The sequence below is a fragment of the Carlito syrichta genome, unplaced genomic scaffold (genome assembly GCF_000164805.1).
Source record: "Carlito syrichta isolate Samal-C Ts95f unplaced genomic scaffold, Tarsius_syrichta-2.0.1 Scaffold289386, whole genome shotgun sequence".
Taxonomy (NCBI): domain Eukaryota; kingdom Metazoa; phylum Chordata; class Mammalia; order Primates; family Tarsiidae; genus Carlito; species Carlito syrichta.
The window spans coordinates 1-19,679 of NW_007233482.1; the positions used below are offsets into that span (position 1 = coordinate 1).

At 42.1% G+C, this 19,679-nt stretch overlaps 1 protein-coding gene across 1 annotated transcript; it reads left to right on the forward strand.

The window, feature by feature from the left end:
* Nucleotides 1–2,575: 2,575 nt before the first annotated feature.
* On the forward strand, nucleotides 2,576–16,258 carry LOC103256403 (signal transducer and activator of transcription 4; the record flags this gene model as incomplete). The annotated part of the gene is made up of 10 exons (XM_008054280.2): nucleotides 2,576–2,659; nucleotides 4,834–4,932; nucleotides 7,226–7,361; nucleotides 9,652–9,701; nucleotides 10,283–10,377; nucleotides 10,671–10,807; nucleotides 11,159–11,350; nucleotides 14,585–14,651; nucleotides 14,855–14,963; nucleotides 15,975–16,258. Coding segments are annotated over 10 exons (996 nt in total), but the record flags the coding sequence as incomplete, so codon positions are not given.
* Between the last annotated feature and the right edge of the window lie 3,421 nt (nucleotides 16,259–19,679).

Below are 19,679 nucleotides of genomic sequence, written 5' to 3' on the forward strand. Positions count from 1 at the left end.
AGGATTGTTGTATATGGGCAGTGTGCATCTTCTGACTTTCTAGATACTGAGAACTTATTTGCCAAAATGATTGTGCCAACGTCCATAAGCAGTGTATAACAGTTACCATTTGTTTTGTTGTTTTGTTTTGTTTTTGTTTTTAGAGATGGAGTCTCACTCTATTACCCAGGCTGGAGTGCAGTGGTGAGATCATAGCTCACTGTAGCCTCAAACTCCTGGGCTCAAGTCTCCTGAGTAGCTGGGACTACAGGCATATACCACCATGCCCGGCTTTTTTTTTTTTTTTCCATAAATACAAGGGTCTCACTATATTGCCCTGGCTGGTCCCAAACTCCTGGTCACAAGCAATCCTCCCACTTCAGCCTCCCAAAGAGCTACAATTACAGGCACAAGCCACTGTGCCTGGCACCATTTAGTTTTGTCTTCAATCTTTTCTCTGCTCCATTTTTTCGGTTCTCTTTCTGGAACTTCTGTTAGCTTGTTGTTGGAGTTCATGTATTTAGTCTTTATTTGCTATCTTTTCTATCCTGTTTTTTATTTCTTCATTTTTTTGTTTTACTTTCTGGGAAATTTCCTCTACTCCTAATCCTTTTACTGATATCTATTTCTCTTATCATTCTTCAAATTGTTATTATTTTCTGAATTTCCTTTTAAATAGCATTCTGCTATTGTTTCACTGATGTAATATGTGTTATATATAGTTTTAAAAATACATTAATGGGCATTTTTAGACATATATAAATTAGAGAGAAAGTGCAATAAATGAATTTATACATCACCTGACTTCAACAATGGTTAACATTTTGCCTATCTTATGCCAACTATTTTTGCCCTATACACACACATTTTTTTCTGGAGGCCTTAAGTTCCAAGTAGCATAGCTTATTACTCACTGATACTTCAGCAGGAACCTCTGGACTATAACAAGTTTAAACCACAGAATATATTAATTTTTATAACCACAATATCTTTATCAGAAAATACAAAAATAACCATTTTAAAGTCCTTCCTTTGTAAAACCCTATTTCTTGTTTAAATTTCTTTATTGTCTCAAAAAGGCCTTTTGACAGTTGGTTTGTGCAAATGAGTATCTAAGCTATGTCCACCCACTACAAATGGTTGCTTTTCCCCTTTCCCTTGGTGTGTGTTTGTTGAGCAATTTGAGCCTAGTGCAGTATATTTATTTTTGCTACCTTTTTTTAGAGTAGAAAAGCAGGTTTATTGAGTACATTGTAAGAGAGCGGCAGGTTCGCCTACTATCATTTTAACTCTTCTTTTGCTTTTTGCATTTCTTTTCTTCTGAGTTTTTCGTTTATTTTTGCATCTGTATTTAAGGTGAGAGGCTGTCTGATGATCATTCGCTTGCTGTTTATGATTAAGAGAGGGGCACTAAAAAAATCTGAAAGTTCTATGTGTGCAATGGGAACTGTAGATTAAGGGTAATTATTAAGACCTGGCTGTTTTGTGCAGGGTGGACCCCCCCTAAAGGCAGAATCTGTATGTTATCTCCCTTGGCTTGTCTACTTCCCAGATACCTTTCTAGGAGATTTTAAGCCTGGCTATGAGCACTCTAAACTGCTGTGTCCTGCCCAGGTCAGGGAGGGGTGGAGACTCTGGTCAACTCTCTCCTCAGTAGCCTCAGAATGCTCAGTGATGCCAACTTCCTGGGTTCTTATCTCCATCCTCACCCCTCGTTCCCTTGCCCTTCACTTCGGGATCTAGATTACAGTTTTGCTGTATTGTAACGTATATGAAACTCCAGCTGTTAATTTATTTTTATTTTTTATTTTTATTTTTTTGAGTCAAGGTCTCACTCTGTCGTCCAGGCTGGAGGGCAGTGGCATTATCATGGCTTACCGCAGCCTTGACCTCCTGGACTCAGGCGATCTTTCCGCCTCAGCCTCCTGAGTAGCTGGGATTACAGGCCCGAGCCACCATGTCTGGCTAATTTTTTTATTTTTGTAGAGATGGGAGTCCCACTCTGTTGTCCATGCTGGTCTTGAATTCCTGGGCTCAAGCAGTCCTCCTTCCTCAGCCTCCCAAAATGTAGGATTACAGGCACGCACCACCATGCATGGCCCAACTATTAATTTATTGAAGTTTCTGGAGGGAACAGAGGAAAATACACATATTCTACTTACCACATTAAACCTGAAGGAAACCTTGCTTTCTTTGTAAACAAATTCATTATGACTCTAAGACTTGTTTCTGAATACCTATACATATATGACTTGTTTTAGTTAATATTTGGTAAACCAAAAAACTAACTTTCAGAAATTAAAATAGAGAATGATTTGTCTGACCTTCAACTGAAGAAAATATGCTAGAATTTTACAAGCTGGAAATAATCTTGTTTTGGAGTCTTAAAGTCATTTAAGTCTTTGTGGAATGAACATTTCTCAAACTCTCTATATAACTTTTAAAACAGTAAGGGGGAATATTCAATAATAAGGAATGTCTGGGACATTTACTTTATGACTTTATGAGTAAATACATTAATTGACATAGAAACAAGTCTAATATTGAATAGTGAGGATGCATTTGTAAGAATACAATGTCTTTCTTTCTCATTCAGGGCTGTCACATGGTGACAGAAGAACTGCACTCCATAACCTTTGAAACCCAGATCTGCCTCTATGGCCTAACCATTGATTTGGAGGTGGGTGTTTCAAGGCACAGCTCTCGTTCAATAATAATATCTGCAGGAATTGGTCAGCATTTAGATGTAAGCTCGGTCTTCTTTCGGTTCTAGAACATTCCATAACTCATTATTTTTCCTTTAATTTAGAAAAGCAGTATGTCAAATACTCATTCAAAGTTAGCATACTATTTTGTCTAAATATAAATAACAAAATCTCATGGGTATTATAAATTCAATACAGTAAGTCCCCTACAATACAGTATCACCATACAGTAAGTCAGCCTTCAAGTTGTGAACTTTCAAAAATGAAAACATGTCTTCACATGTCCAATTGTGTAAGTTAGTTCATGTGTCTGGTGTACGTTGTCACATGTGAACACCTGCTACAAGTGATTGTGCTTTTGTGTACTTTACTGAACAGTACTGCATAGAGTTCAGTAGTACTGTATCTTTATTTCAAGCCCAGGATGTCTGGAAGTAGATGTAAAAGTGGCGGTGATATAGCTGGTACAGTATAACTGATTGTGTTAGTTGGGTACCTAGGGTAACTTTGTCGACCTAAAAACAAATGAGACTTATGAATGCACTCTTGGAACAGAACTTGTTTATATGTTGGGGACTGGCTGTACCTGTTAAATAATTTGTTGCCCAGGTTGCATGTTTGTTTGTTTTCTGGGATTTCCTAAGTCATAAATACTCAGTGGAAAGCCTAAAGAGAAATAAATATCCTTGAACCATGTCATATAGTGATATATTTTCAAAACGTTAACTTGTACATAAAAATCTCTCAGAAAGAGGGTTCTCTAATGCAAAGAGCAAAGACACATGAATGGAACACCGGGAATGTATCGTTTTGTTCCTCTTATAACAGTCACCATTGAATGCAAATAAAGAATCAAGAATCTCTGGAGATTAAACTGAACACGATTTTTGGCTATGAGGTCCTTGAAGGCAGGACACCAAGTCTTGATTGTCACTCCATTGTCTTGCCTACATAGCACCTAACACCTAACAGATACTCAATACTTTTAAATAAATGAATGAATAAGTGCATGGGCAGACAGATGCAATTTTACATACCCTGGATATGATCCTATATGTGGAGTGCATTGCTTTGGAATTCTGCCTTTGCTGTTTTATCTTAACAAATGCAAACATGTTTGTAAAATCTTTCATAGTCTCCTTCCTCGTCTCCTTACCCTAAATCTCTGTTTCCGTGAGCTCTGAAATTCCCCAGCTGAGTGTTTTACTGTCTACGGGAATCTTATGTCTGCTATTGGAAAGTGACCAGTGTAAGTTGATGTTTCCCTGGCTAGACTGTAAAAGCCTATTTATTCCATAAAGGAGATAATCTGCAACTGTAGCCCAGGTGGTTCCATCTCCCCTCATTCATCTTTCTACCTTTTACAATAAATCTCCCACTTCCAGAACTGACAGTCACTAGGTATCAGCTCATAATTAGAAGATACTGATTCATTATATAGATAGATTTTTTTTTTTTTTTTGAGTTGGAGTCTCACTCTGTCGCCCAGGCTGGAGTACAGAGGCATGTTCACGGCTACCTCAGCCTTGACCTCCCAGGCTCAGGCAATCCTTCCGCCTCAGCCTTCCAAGTAGCTGAAACTACTGATGCATGCTACCAGTCTCGGCTATTTTTTAAATTTAGTGTAGAAATGAGATCTTACCAAGTTGCCCAGGCTGGTCTCAAACCCCTGGGCTCAGGCAATCCTCTCCCCTCTGCCTCCAAAAGTGCTAGGATTACAAGCATGAACCACCATGACTAGCTTCATTTTATAGATAAATTTAAAATTAGATTCTTTAATGTAAATTTCAAAGAGGCTCGTTGCCAATTCAGTAGAATCTCTCATCAGTTGCACTTGAGGCAGCATGGGATGTCAGAAGTATAATATCCTTGCAATGTTGGGAAGGTATTGGGAAGCTGCCCAACTGAGCTCTCAGAAAGGACTCCTGCTTTCTCCTCCCTGCACCCTTACTCGTGTACACCCTTACTCCAGAAAGTCCTGCAACCTTCACACATGTTCTAGTGACCAGGGACGCGTGGAGAGCAGAATTGGAGGGAGGGGTGGGGCTGACTTGAGATGAACTTTTAGGAGAGGGTTGAGTATAAGATCAGAGTGAGGTGGGATGACCTGTCATAACACGTTGTTTGTTTGTTTGTTTTTTCAAATCAGACCAGCTCGTTACCTGTGGTGATGATTTCCAATGTCAGTCAGTTACCTAATGCTTGGGCGTCCATCATTTGGTACAACGTGTCAACCAATGATTCCCAGGTAGAGACTCTTCTTATCTCTCGTTCTTTAATTCAATTTGATTTTATTCTGCATCCACAACAAATGTGTGTGTGTGGTGGGGGTTGCTTTATTTTTGGTTTTATTATTCCTTTCACGTCATATTTAAAGTAACATGTTCTTGGATTCTGAGAGAGTTCCAACTAGCAAAAGTGACAAAGAGGAGTTTGTCATGTCTGAGAATCTGGTCAGCTCCCAGCTGTGTGTATCCTAGAGAGTTCTAGGGCCACCCTATGGCTTTGTTAACTAAGCTGAGGGTTGCAGGGCACGGTGGCTCATACCTAAGATCCCAGCACTTTGGGAGGTCGAGGCTTGAGAATCCCTTGAGCCCACGAGTTCAAGACCAGCCTGGGCAACAAAGCAAGGCAGAGGTGGAAGGATCACCTGAGCCCAGGAGGTCGAGGCTATATTGAGCCGTGATCATGCCACTGCACTCCAGCCTGGGCAACAAAGTGAGACCCTGACTCAAAAAAAAAAAAATCAATAAATAAACATGCCAACTAAGCTATGGAGAAACTTCTTGCCACAAAAATTGATATCTGACCTCTTCTACTACTTCCTGTCCCACCTGGTCCACACAGGCTCTTCTACAAACGTAAAGAATTGGTTTCCAAATAAGCAACTAAAATAATCATCCATCTCATCTAATTATACTCTGACAGCACGTGTTTTTGAGTTGATTACAGTTTGCATCCATCCTGGGCTTAGGCTGGGTTTCAGTGCCATCTGGTGGTTATTTACGACACAGACCCAAAATTGGCCTCAAGTCACCGACAACCAGAGGATAGATGCTCTTGGTAAAACAGCCAGGGCAGGGAGTGGTGAAGATGAGTCCGCGCTTCCCAGCCCCGCCCCCTTGCAAAACCAGCGTGTTGTCCTGGAGACCGCCAAGGTCTAGAGAAAATAGGTCAAATATAAATAACAACATTTCTTCTTAATTCAAGGCAAATGTTCCTTCCATGGGAAAGCATCCTCTTATTTCAGGTCCCAGCAGCAGGAACAAAGCCGTACTGAGTCAGCTGTAAGCAAAGCATCCTTTCCCTTGAGTCCAGCGTTCCAGTGACTCAGCCTTAATCCTTCTTGTCCTCAGATGCCCGGGCACCTGGGACAGATTAACTCAGAGAGGATGGCTGCGTGGAGTGCCCCGAAGAGACGAGAGCACAGCTTACTAGGGAGGTCACCTGGTCTTTAAGGCCAAGAACAGCCAAAGCCTGAGATTAAACACCAGTCCCCATCCGGAGCTGCCCTGTTTAGCTTTTCTCCAACTCCAGGGCACGGGAGTGGGGGCGTGGGCGGGGAGGGATGCCTCTGTCCTCCAGCCTCAAAGAGCCACACTTAGCTTTCTGTAGCAGCCTTCCTCTGTGGAAAGCCACAGAGTTGCCACACTAATCCTCCAGACTTACTTGGCTACGGGATGAGAACCTGGAGATCGAGATCATATCCAGCTCCTAAAATGCAGACTCAGCCTCATCACAGAACCAGACTGAACAACGAGCCCTGGTTTCTCTTCTTAATCCAATCCTGCTTCAAAACCTCAGCTCTTGGACCTTGATAGTATTCTATGCTCTCTGGTGGTTTTCAGGCACAATTCTCAAGTTCAAAGAAAGCCACCTCCCTAGAAAGTATTTCTCTTCATTCTTCCTGTTCCAGTCTGTCCTCTTTTATTCCCATCTTCTGAGATCTCTTCAATTGGTTATGTTTCTCCATTGATCTAAGCCTAATTTAGCTTGTGTTCACCCATGGCTTTCTCCAGGGACTGCACTGGATTTCTGAATTCTTCCTCTCCTCTTCTTAGAACACTTTTCTTGACTTTTTCTGTTTTTGTTTGTCTGTTTGTTTGTTGACGTTTTATGTCGCTGTCTCACTCTGTCATGCCAGAATGCAGCATCACGATCGCAGCCTCGCCTCCTGGGCTCAGACGATCTTCCCACCTCAGCTCCCACCCCCTCTGTAGCTGGAACTACAGGCACAAGTCACCATGCTGGGCTCATCTTTTTTATTTTTTGTAGCGACGAGGTCTTGTTATGTTGCCCAGACTGGTCTCAAATCCCTGACCTCAGGCAGTCCTCTCACCACCTCCCAAAGTGCTAGGATTACAGGCGTGAGCCACCACACTCAGCAAAATCAGTCTTAAAAAGCACAAAAGAGTTGAGAACTCTATTCTGTCTTACCAACATAGTTTGGCCTGAAAGGTTTAAGCCAGAAATCCTTCTGTTGAATCACAGTGTTCTCAGTGTAACTAATGAATATACTCGTCATCATAACTCTCTTTCAGAACTTGGTTTTTTTCAATAACCCTCCATCTGCCACACTGAGCCAACTCCTGGAAGTGCTGAGCTGGCAGTTCTCATCATACGTTGGCCGCGGCCTTAATTCGGACCAACTCAACATGCTGGCAGAGAAGCTCACAGGTGGGTGCTGGTAGACAAAAAGGCTTTGCCTCTGCTTTCAGTACTCAAGTGTTCAAAAGAACCGGGATAATATTGCCCACTAATGGTAATAATGATCATCACCACTTACTGAGCGACTGCTCTGTTGCCAGGCACAAGGCTAAGTGCTTGATCACCTTTATTCCCTCAAAAGCCCCTCACAGCTGACATTATTCTACCCATTTGATAGATGAGGAAACTGGAGTGCAGAAGTTAAGTGACTTGCCATGACTGCATAGCTGCTACATAGGGCCGATCCACACTCCAGTCCTCAGGGTGTTCCTAGGTCATCTCCTCCTAATGTGACGGGGTGCCTTCGTGGGGCCTTGACCTTGTATTCAATATCTCAACTGACATTGACTGACTGGAAAATGACTGATTTAATTTAATTCTGCATATTAAGAAAGTTTCAGCTTTGAGATTTCTAAAGTTTGCCAGATAGAGTCACTGGTGCTATATGGTCCAGGTATTGTCTAAGCTTTTTCTACAAGAATTTTAAGAGATCTTTGGACTTTGACAAGTTGGGAGTGAACAGCAAAAAAGAGTTAAAATTGAATCTATGTGGGGGTGGACCAAAAACAACCAGAATTATCTTTTGGAGGGCGGGCCCCTGGTAGTGCAGGCTTCCCCCGCTAGGTAAGCGTTCTAGGAACCCATTGGCATCGGTGTACCACCTAATGTCATTGTGAGAGGCTGTGTTCATCTTCAGTGAATTTGGATTTTGGAGATTCTTTCAGTGTCTTTGCCCATTTCATGATGGGTGATTTACAAGCACACCTGCCCATACCACACTGAGCGTTCAGCAGTTTTTGACCCCAAACAGCACGAACTCCATACCCCACCTCCCTACTCACTTGATCTCGCCCCAAGTGACTTTTATTTTTGTTTCCCTGGATTAAAAAAAAAGTCCTCAAAGGGAAACATTTTGTTGATGTGGATAAAGTGAAACAAAAAAATGACGGAAGCACTAAACAGCATCAAAATCAACATGTTCAGAAACTTTTGAGCAGTAGAAAAAGCATCTTGATAGGTGCATTGCATCAAACGGAGAGTACTTTGAAGGTGATTGACGTTAAACATGTAAGAATAAATACACAATTTTTTATTAAAAAATTCCAGGTGTTTTTGGGTCCCGCCTCGTATATGCATTTCTAAGTTAAAATAGGGCCAAAGATGCATTTGCACAGCAGCAGTAGAATCATGTGTGACTGAAGCTTGACTCACATAGGAGGCTGGGTGCTGGCTATTTGAACGAATTGTGGGATCAGCAGGTATTGAAAAAAATCCGGACTCTGGGAAATATTACAACATGTACTTAATGTAAATATTAACATTTTTTTATCCTTATCTAATTTACAAGCAGCACTAGTAGACATCCAATAAATATTTGTTAATGAGTGAATGAAGCTTTTAAACATGTAGTACAGATAACAACCCTATCCTTTCAAATCTTTATCTGATGATAGTTATGAGTAAAATTTCCTTAAAAATTTAAATAGAAACTCTTGCACCTACCTTTTCACTACTTGGGATCAAAACAGCCAATGGCTACTCACTGCCTCTTAGATTTCCAGTCCATTCTTTTGATCTTAATAGGCAAGATGCTTGGTAATCTGACTACACTTAACTTGGACACTTTCATTTTATAATGTTTGTTCACCCACAGGCTTCTCTTACTGACTCCTATATGGGCCATGCGATGGTCCACCATGCCTCGTCCTACATGATTCTTGCTCCTTGGGGTAGCCTCCTTCCTCTTCTCCAACGATGTATATCTTAATCCTCCAGATCCTAGATACCCACCTGCTTCCTAAAGCTATTTCTAGCTCCTCCTCCAAAAAACTTCTTTCCTAGATAATACAGAAAGTCCCCAACATACGAATGAGTTCCATCCTGAGAATGTCTATGGAAGTACAATTTGTTTAAAGTTCAACAAATTTAGCCAAGGTACTCAACTAACATGATTGACTGTATAGTAATGTATGTATTTAACAGGCTATATTGACACCTGGTGGAGAGAAATAATATTTAGAAAGCACAAATGGCATCATTAAAGTTTATAACTTGAAGGCTCATATGTAGGGGACTTACTGTACATTTCCTAGGAGCAAGGATAATTATCTTACAACTGCACCCAGCACGTGGTGCACTGCCAACCATAGCAGGTGCTTAAGAAATGCTGGAAAGGGAGGGGGGAAAGTCTAATGAAGCACAAAATTGAAGACTCTTATTGCTGGGTTTTTAAAAATCTCATTATTTTCTTTCATTTTAGTCCAATCTAGCTACAGTGATGGTCACCTCACCTGGGCCAAGTTCTGCAAGGTACAAACAGGGACGGGGGAAAGCGTCATTCAGATATAGATATAGATACTTATAAAATGTTCCTTTCTAGGTGTCCACATCACTACCTTGAGTGTTGAGGATTCCCTGGATAGGGTTATTCTTAAACTGCTGTCCAGTTTAAAGAAAATATTTCAAACTAGGTGTGGTAGTTCATACCTGTAATCCCAGTATTCTGGGAGACCGAGGTGGGAGGATCACTTGAGGACAGAAGTTTGAAACCAGCCTGGGCAACATAGAAAAACTCTGTCTCTACCAAAATTAAAAAAGAAAATAGTGGGCATGGTGCTGCATGCCTGTAGTCTCAGTTACTTGGAAGGCTAAGGTGGGAGGATGGCTTAAGCCCAAGACTTTTAGGCTACAGTGAGCTATAATCATGCCACTGTACTCCAGCCTGGGCAACAGAGCAAAACCTTGTCTCAAGAGAGAAAAAAAAAAAGAGAGAGAGAGAGAGAGAGAGAGAGAAGAAAATATTTCATTGAAAATGAAACTTGAATTATTATATAACATTACTACTTGAATAACCATTGTCTTAATGTGCTTGTGCTTGTTTATTCCTACAGGAACACTTACCTGGTAAACCATTTACTTTTTGGACATGGCTGGAAGCAATATTGGATCTAATTAAGAAACACATTCTTCCACTTTGGATTGATGGGTAAGTTACAGGCTAGATTTTCCATATGAGTTAATTAGGTTCTTTTTTTCCTGTTATTGTTTTTCTCTCTTTTTCTTTTAAGCATGTTTAGTGCTATAGGAGGGAAAATAGTTGTAGTTTCTTACATTCTTCATTGAGTATTGATATATTCATGAATCTACATATGAATACTGGCTTTTAATTATACTCAAAACAAACTCTAGGTCTGTTCTTTGTGGATACAATAAACACAATAATGCAATGATTGATAGTGCAGTAATGATCAGATAAAACTCTGCATTGTTCTATTTTAGGTATGTCATGGGCTTTGTGAGCAAAGAGAAGGAACGGCTCTTGCTGAAGGATAAGATGCCTGGAACCTTTTTATTGAGATTCAGTGAAAGTCATCTCGGAGGAATAACTTTCACCTGGGTGGACCATTCTGAAAATGGTATGCACGCACTGCTGCCTATTGGCATGAATTCAATTTGCTTAAATTAGGTTATTGGGATTTCAGTCTTCAGAAGCGTGTGGCATGTTGATCTGTTTGTCATGTGCTGGGTTTGAATATCAGTTGTTGCAATGGTCCCAGAACAGGGTGCCCATGAATTCTGAAAATCTGTGTGGCCACCCTCTCTCACGTGCATGATCTGTGCTGTCCAGGCCACCGAAGAAGGTCTGACACTGAAGTGCCATAAAGTGACAAGTCACGTCAGTGACATGAAGATAATGTGGGCAGGAAATATGGTCACAAAGAATGCCGGCAGGAGCCTTGACATCCCCCCAATTTCTATGTCTCCAGGGGAAGTGAGATTCCACTCTGTAGAGCCCTACAACAAAGGCCGGTTGTCCGCTCTGCCGTTCGCTGACATCCTCCGAGACTACAAAGTTATTATGGCTGAAAACGTGCCTGAAAACCCTCTGAAGTACCTGTATCCTGACATTCCCAAAGACAAAGCCTTCGGTAAACACTACAGCTCCCAGCCATGTGAAGGTCAGGTTCTTTCCATTTATATTTGGCTTAAGATTTGGGGAAATAACCTCATACCAGGGCAAAGTACACGAAGTTCCCCTTTTTGTTTACTTTGATCTTTGTAAGATCTAAGGGGCCCAGGGAAGCCAAAGCCTTACAAATGGAGTGGGGTGGCAGCCATTCCTAAAAAGGGGCCACTGGGCTGTCCCACTTGAGAGAGTAATTGTCAGCAGCTGCAGCTAAACTCTGCCAAAGCCATGGGAACCTCATGTGCCTACTGACAAAGCTCCAGTTTTTTCCTTCATAAAACAGTAGTGGTGCTGACTTCACTCCTATAACTGGGGAAAAGAAAAAGAAAGAGTAGGTTATGGCTAGAAGCTTTTAAAAAGTAAGGCAGACCAGGTGCTGTGGCTCAAGCCTATAATCTCAGCGCTTTGGGAGGTTGAGGCGAGAGGATTGCCTGAGACCAGGGGTTCAAGACCAGCCTGGGCAACTTGGTGAGAACTTGTCTCTATAAGAAATCAAAAAATTAGCTGGGCATGGTGGCTCGCACCTGTAGTTCCAGCTACCTGGAAGGCTGAGGTGGAAGACCTGAGTCCAGCAGGTCGAGGCTGCGGTGGCCATGAGTGTGCCTCTGCACTCCAGCCTGGGCAACAGAGAGAGACTCCGATTCAAAAAATAAAATAAAAATAAAAGTAAGGCAAGCCTGTATTTTGCAAAGCAACTCCAGGTTGACAAGTTTTATCTTTTTAACCACACTGTAGTATTACAGCTCCAAGAGTATTTGTTCATTTGCTTCCTCCTCCCACCCCTGCCCTCAGCCTACCTTTCTTCGTTGTATCCTAAGGGCCTAGAATAGTACCTGACTAAAATAGACATTCAGTTAATATTTGCTGAGTACATTAAAGAACATTTTTAAGGGTGGTCACGGTGGCTCACGCCTGTAATTCCAGCACTTGGGAAGGCTGAGGCAAGAGGATTGTTTGAGCCCAGGAGTTAAATTCCAGCCTGGGCAACATAGCAAGACCTTGTCTCCACAAAAAATCAGCCAGGCATGGTGGCACATGCCTGTAGTCCTAGCGATTAATACTTGGGAGGCTAGCCAGGCTCGGTGGCTCAGCCTGTAATCCCGCGCCTTTGGGAGGCTGAGGTGAGTGGATTGCTGAGCCCACAGGTTTGAGACCCGCCTGGGCAACTTGGCGAGACCTCACCTCTACAATAAATCAAAAATTAGCCGGGCATGGTAGCGCGCGCCTGTAGTTCCAGCTACTCGGAAGGCTGAGGTGGAAGGATCGCCGGAGCCCAGCAAGTCGAGGCTGCGGTGGCCGGGAGTGGCCACTGCACTCCAGTCTGGGTGACAGTGAGACTCCAACTCAAAAAAAAAAAAAAAAAAAAAACTTGGGAGGCTGAGTTTGGAAGGATTCTTGAGACTTGGAGTTTAGGCAACACAGCAAGACCTCACTCTAAAAAAAATTAGCTGGGCATAGTGACACGTTCCTGTAGTCCCAGCTATGCAGGAGGCTGAGGTGGAAAGATTGCCTGAGTCCAGGAGTTCGGAGCTGTGGTGAGCTGTGATTGTACCACTGCACTCCAGCCTGGGCAACAGAGTGAGACCCCAACTCAAAAAAAGAAAATGTATGAAATTGCTATATAATTTTAAGGTAAGCTCACCATTCTGTTTATTCAACAAAAGTATATACAATTCATACAAATCTTCATTTATGGTAACTAAATCCCAGGGCACCATCTTGTAGAATACCCTAGAGTTGGCATTTACAGATGGGGACTTGCCACCATCCGACTTCACCCCCTCTGAAACAAAAGAAAATAAAAATTGAGACTTTTAAGTGACTTTCTACATCTGATTGAATGAAATAACAAATGTCTATGCAACAAATTTTAGTTGGAAAACTGGATCAAACAGTAGTTCAACATGATATACCAGAGCAACTTGAGGAAGTTTTCCAAGGTGAAGTTTGTACATGGCTGTTACCATAGTACGATGATGTCTATGCTTCAAAGAAGCTTGTAATATAAGATTCTGATTGGTGTCAGTTTTAATGAAAATAACTGTGTTACTATATGAGAATAAATAACCCAGAATTTACTTATAAAATATCGTGTATTACTCTCACATGTTTAAACTTCAATCACCCTCAAAGTCCTCTCCATTTGATACATCTATTGAGACACTTTTGCCACTGCTCAAAACAGGTTTTGAATTTGTTGATTTTGATGCCTTTTAGTACTTCTGCCATTTCTTGTTTCACCTCTTCCACAATGGCAAAACTTCCCTTTGAGGACCTATTTCATCCAGGGAAACAAAAAAAAGTCACTCGGGGCTAGTTCGGCTAAATAGGGAGGGTGGGGCATGGGGGGACTTATGCCATTTTTTGGTCAAAAACTGCTGAACACTCAGCACAGTGTGGGCAAGTATGTTGTCATGTCACCTGTTTGCCACAGCTTGGGACGTTTCTTCCACAAATCTTGACGCAACCGTCTCAAACCTTGCGATAAAAACTTTGACTCTTTGGAATCATGTTTTGTGGAATATATGTGAGAATAAATACATCATTTTTAATAATCAAATACAATTTTTTGATCCCCCCTCATATATTTTCCAACACATGACTAAATCCGTCCTTGAAATAAAACTTAAATGCAATGAAGAAAAGTAAAATATAGATTCTCAATTTCTTAATTTTTCCCACACATTTTAGAGGCATTAATATGTAAAGTCAGACCAGGCCGCCAAGAGAACTGTTTTTCTTTTCTTGAACATTTGGTGCTCATCTAAAAGACTGTTTACCGCCGGGCTTGGTGGCTCAGCCTGTAATCCCGTGCCTTTGGGAGGCTGAGGTGAGTGGATTGCCTGAGCCCGCGGGTTCGAGACCCACCTGGGCAGCGAGACCTCATCTCTACAATAAATAAAAAAATCAGCTGGGCGTGGTAGCGCACGCCTGTAATTCCGGCTACTTGGAAGGCTGAGGCGGAAGGATCACCAGAGCCCAGCAGGTCGAGGCTGCGGTGGCTGGGAGCGGCCACTGCACTCCAGTCTGGGCGACAGAGTGAGACTCCAACTCCAAAAAAAAAAAAAAAAAGACTGTTTACCGTATTCAACTAAACATTTCTGTGAGTCATAAAGCAACTGTATTATCTTTCTTAGCATTGCTGATATTTTCCTAGACTTATGTGTCCAAATTGATCAGTTACATTGACAACATTTTTTCCTGACATTGTACCTTTCATTTCCAGTTTCAAGACCAACAGAAAGGGGAGATAAAGGTTATGTTCCTTCAGTTTTCATCCCCATCTCAACAATGTGAGTAATCTTAGTCACATGTAAAATATTTGTTAATTAATTTACTTTTATTTTTTAAAAGCATTCCACTGGGCATGATAGCTCCTGCCTGTAATCCCAGCTACTTGTGAGACTGAGGTGGGAGAATCACTTGAGCCCAAGAGATAACCCTGGGCAGCATAGCAAGGCCCTGTCTCTAAAACATTTCCCATTATCTCTCTAAGCCGAAGTGATTCAATGGAGCCACACTCTCCTTCTGACCTTCTTCCCATGTCTCCAAGTGTCTATGCGGTGCTAAGAGAAAACCTGAGTCCCACAACGATTGAAACTGCGGTAGGTTCCCATTCTTTTCTGTTGCTTGTCAAGGGTACTTCCAATGAAGCCATGGTGGTGTGTGAATCTGAGGGGCAGGGAGAAAACACATTGATTGGAACAAATTCCTGAGCAGAACCTACTAGTACCTATAGAGTCCTGTGTGGTGCTGATGCCACGGGCATTGAAAGTAGACACCTTTACTGACTTCTGCTGCTTCAAGTTCTCTCCATTAAAAACCACCAGAGGGCAAAATCTCCCCAGTCCTCACAGCTTCTACTCCCATCATGGGCCCTGTCACTCCCCACCATTCTTTCCTCTTTAGCAAACAACTTTTATAAGCTTCATTTAGTATTTATTGTAACACTTCAAGCACCACAAATTCCATTTTTCTTGATTGTTAATTGCATTTCTAGAACCTAGAGGCTCTCCCAATAGTATATAAATGGTAGCATAATCATGCTTTTGTTTGTGAAAACTTGGTTATAATCTTTAAGGCAGTTATGTTACTTAGGATACATTCTATATTTGTTCTTACCCCCAATATGTACCGTCAAGGTGTTCAAGCCCCTAGTTCACATGAAAGTGAGCATATATCAGAATAGAGTCTTAGAGGGACCTTAAGCCCCAAAAGATGTGTATCTGGCTATCAATTAAGTGGTTTGTCGTCCTTCTCTTGAAGATTTCCAGGGATGGCAAATTCACACTCACCTTTGATAGCTAATTCCAATGTTAGTTGCCCTTAAATCATGAGTTATGTATGTCTAATTGAACTTTTGCTACATTTTGCACCATCTCCTTGTTACATTTTTGGTGGGATGAATGGGCCTTCTTCTAAAAAACAGTTTTCTGCCTGCTTGAGAAGTGCGTTTTATTTTAGATTGATCAATCTCAATTACTTTTGTACATATTTGGTAGTTAATTGGTAGAAAGATTGTGGAGAACTAGTAGACAAGAGGATGCTTATCTACCCAAGAAATAGTGATTTATTTGCAAAACAGTCTTTTCCTCAAAGATCATTTTCAATTTCAGATGAAGTCTCCATATTCTGCTGAATAATAGGATAAACTCTGACACCCCAAAGAAGGACGCAAATGAAAACGTTTAAAGACTGTTCTTTGCCAAGGACCACATCTTCTTTCTTCAGCTCTGTAAATATCGGTTTCTAGGAAATGGATGACATCTGAGGCTTTCTCCTTCCTGCATGGCACCCGCACAAGTGGGAGTGTTGTGACTGAAATGCTAAAACCAAGTTTCAGATAAATTTACAAGATAAGACAAACTAAGAAACCAGTGTTAATAACAGTATTAACAGAGGACTCATTGAAGTGTGTTTGTTTTCTTTCTGATTTTGCTTCTCTGGTGTTATTATGATTTTGGGTCTAGAAGGTGTACGTGTTAACATTTGGGTGGGGCAAGAATAATAAAGTCACATCTACACCTCAGCACGGAGATCTGAGGGCTTGAACCAACCAGGACATGAGTCCAGGAGTTCGAGACAAACCTAAGCAACATAGTGAGACTTCATCCTACCAAAAAAAAAATTGTTTTAAAGCTGGGCATGATGGTGTGTACCTGTTGTCCCAGCTACTTGGGGAGGCTGAGATGGAAAGACCACGTGAGCCCAGGAGCTCCAAGCTGTGGTGAACTGTGATGCTATACTCCAGCCTGGGTGACAGAATGAGACCCTGACTCAAAAAAAGAAGAAAAAAATTACTAGCAAGTGCTCTTAAATTATTGGATATAGATACCCAAAAAAGGATGCAGAAGCTTTTCACTCCCTGGAATTTAGCAAAAGCAGGATAGACTCTCTCCTATTTAGCAGAAGTTTTAAAAGTAAGCCAGTCAGTGTGGTAAGTTCCTGCAAGTAAGAATGATCACAGTAGATTCAAGAGGGAAGTCATTACAGCAACAGCAGCAATGTGCAGGGCATCCAGGGTTCAATTATGAAGTCTCTTGATTGCTATGTCAACATTATCCCAATTATGGGGTTCCCAGCTGCTGTTACCATGGCCAGGGACAATCTCTTATTAAGGGGAGGGATCTGAAATCATTCCTGGTGGCATGTTGGGCAAATTGCACTGATATTACCGGCATTGCAAGCAGACACATGGGCAAAGTTTCATGGAATGAGGAATAAGAGGAGAATAACATCTCAGGTCTTGAGCAACTGATTTCATCCATGGGTTGCACATTTTTCATCTCTAGAAGAGGATGAACTAAGTGGGCTCTGTGATCCTTTCCAGCTCCAGTGATCCCTCTGGTCCCATGACTCCAAACTGAGACTGGGGAAAGAAGTCTAGGATGAGAAGTTCCTCCCTCAGTTTTCTTGGCTGAAGAAGAAAGGCTGGTGGTTTAACAGATAGTAATGCATGTTTTTGAGCGGCAAGTCTATTGTGGCCCTTGACTCACCCAGCCTGGGTACCTGGTGGTGCCGTTGCCCAGCCTTTGCCCTTAGTAATAGTGTGGAATCCCCAGTACACAAGACCTCTGACGAGTTCTCTCTGTCTGCTGAGGCCTAGGAATGCCAGGTGAGGACGTTATGCTCCTGAGGTATCTGCCCTGACCAGCTACAGAAAAATCCCAAAGCCAGTTTCCAAGGTGAGCTCTGACTGCATAGTCAGAGACGACAGGCCCTTCTGAAGGTTCCTAACTCCTTCCGCCTGTCTCCTGTCCTCTAGGCAAACTGAACAGGCAGAAGCTAATGTTTGATGGAAAAGAGTTCAAGGAATAAAAGTTTTTAGTATAACCTGCCTTTTGCCTAGAGAGATTCTGTTTCATCAGTCTTGTCCTTGTTACCTGCCCACATGTGCCCAAGTGTTCGCCTGGAGCAAACTCTCCATCTGCTCTAAGGCTGGTTCCCTTCCTCCTCTGCAGGCTGCTGAGCACCCTCAGGGTGGACATGTCTGTTTGATGAGATGGGTCTATCTGGAGGTGCATTCTCCCAGGCTCTACTGCCCTCCATAAACCCAGTTTTCTAAAATTGACCTGAGATATATATCAATTGGCAGCAGACTAAAAAAAATAATAACTTAAACCTGGGCATGACAATTACAATTTTATCTTTAAAAAAGTAATTTCCAGGCCAGGTGCTCATGTCTGTAATCCCAGCACTTTGGGAGGCCAAGGTGGGAAGACTGCTTGAGCCCAGGAGTTCAAAACCAGCCTGAGCAGCATAGTGAGATCTCATCTCAAAAAAATATTAAAGCTGGACATGATGCTATGCACCTGTAATCCCAGCTACTTGGGAGGCTGAGGTGGGAGGATCACTTGAGCCCAGCAGGTTGAGACTGCAGTGAGCTGTGATGGTCACTGCAGTCCAGCCTGGGTGACAGAGTGAGACCCTGACTCAAAAAATAAATAAATTACCAGCAAGTTCGCTTAAATACCAAAAAATAGGTTGCAGAAGTTTTCACTCCCTGAAATTTAGCAAAAGTAGGATGGACTCTCTTCTATTTAGCAGAAGGTATAAATGTGTGCCAACATAGAGTTTGGTAGCAGAATGCCAAGGTTTCATAAGCCATCACAGCCAGCATTGTGATTTGGGGGTAGAAAATAAAAGGATCTATAATTTGCTTCCTATCACAGAGGCAGAGGCCACGTTTTGAGTTCAGTAAGTGGGTATTTAGATTCAGAAAATCAAAATTAAGTTCTTGACTTTAATTTCATTAAATGTGTTTATTTGCTACTAGTTTGTTATTTACAGTATGTTTTTGTCACTCCAAATTCATATGTTGAATTGCTGCCCCCATGGGATGATATTTGTAGGTGGGGCCTTTGGGAGTTAATTAGATCCAGTGTGTGACCCTTTGGATTAGGGTTAGTGCTCTTATAAAAGATTCCAGAGATCTCTCTAGCCCTTTCCATTTTAATCACATTTTCACTTCTCCCTTCACCCATCCCAGATCAATCATAAGTATGCATTTTGCTGATCCTTTTTCAAATTCTTTTTTTTTTTTTTGAGTTGGAGTCTCACTCCGTCACCCAGACTGGAGTGTAGTGGCCGCTCCCGGCCACCACAGCCTTGACCTGCTGGGCTCCGGCGATCCTTCCGCCTCAGCCTTCCGAGTAGCTGGAACTACAGGCACGCGCTACCACGCCCGGCTAATAATTTTTTGATTTATTATAGAGATGAGGTCTCACCAAGTTGCCTGGGTGGGTCTCGAACCTGCAGGCTCAGGCAATCCACTCACCTCAGCCTCCCAAAGGCGCGGGATTGCAGGCTGAGCCACCGAGCCCGGCTTCAAATTCTTTTTAATGAAAGAATCATTTTAGTCAATTATGCTGAATATCAATGGCTTTGTTTATCTGGAATAAGTGCTGAAAGAAGGTAGTCATTTCCCAAGAGTCTGACTCAGTTTTTCTGGGCCTGTTTAAGTCTGGTTTGCATTGCTATAAAGGAATGCCTCAAGTTGGGTAATGTATAAAGACAAAAATGTTCTTTGTCTCACAGTTCTGAAAGCTGTTCAAGAAGCATGCCCAGGCATCTGCACATGATGAAGGCCTCAGGCTGCTTCCACTTATGGCGGGGGAAGGGAAGTGGGTGCGGACATCATGTGGTGCTAGAGGAAGCAAGAGAGAATGGGGAGAGGCCAGGCACTCTCAGAAACTAATAAATAATAAATAACAACCAGCACTCTCAGAAAACGAATAAAGTGAGAACTCACCCCTGCCCAGGGTATTAATCTAATCTTGAGGGGTCCACCTCCATAACCCAAACACCTCCCACCTCCAACA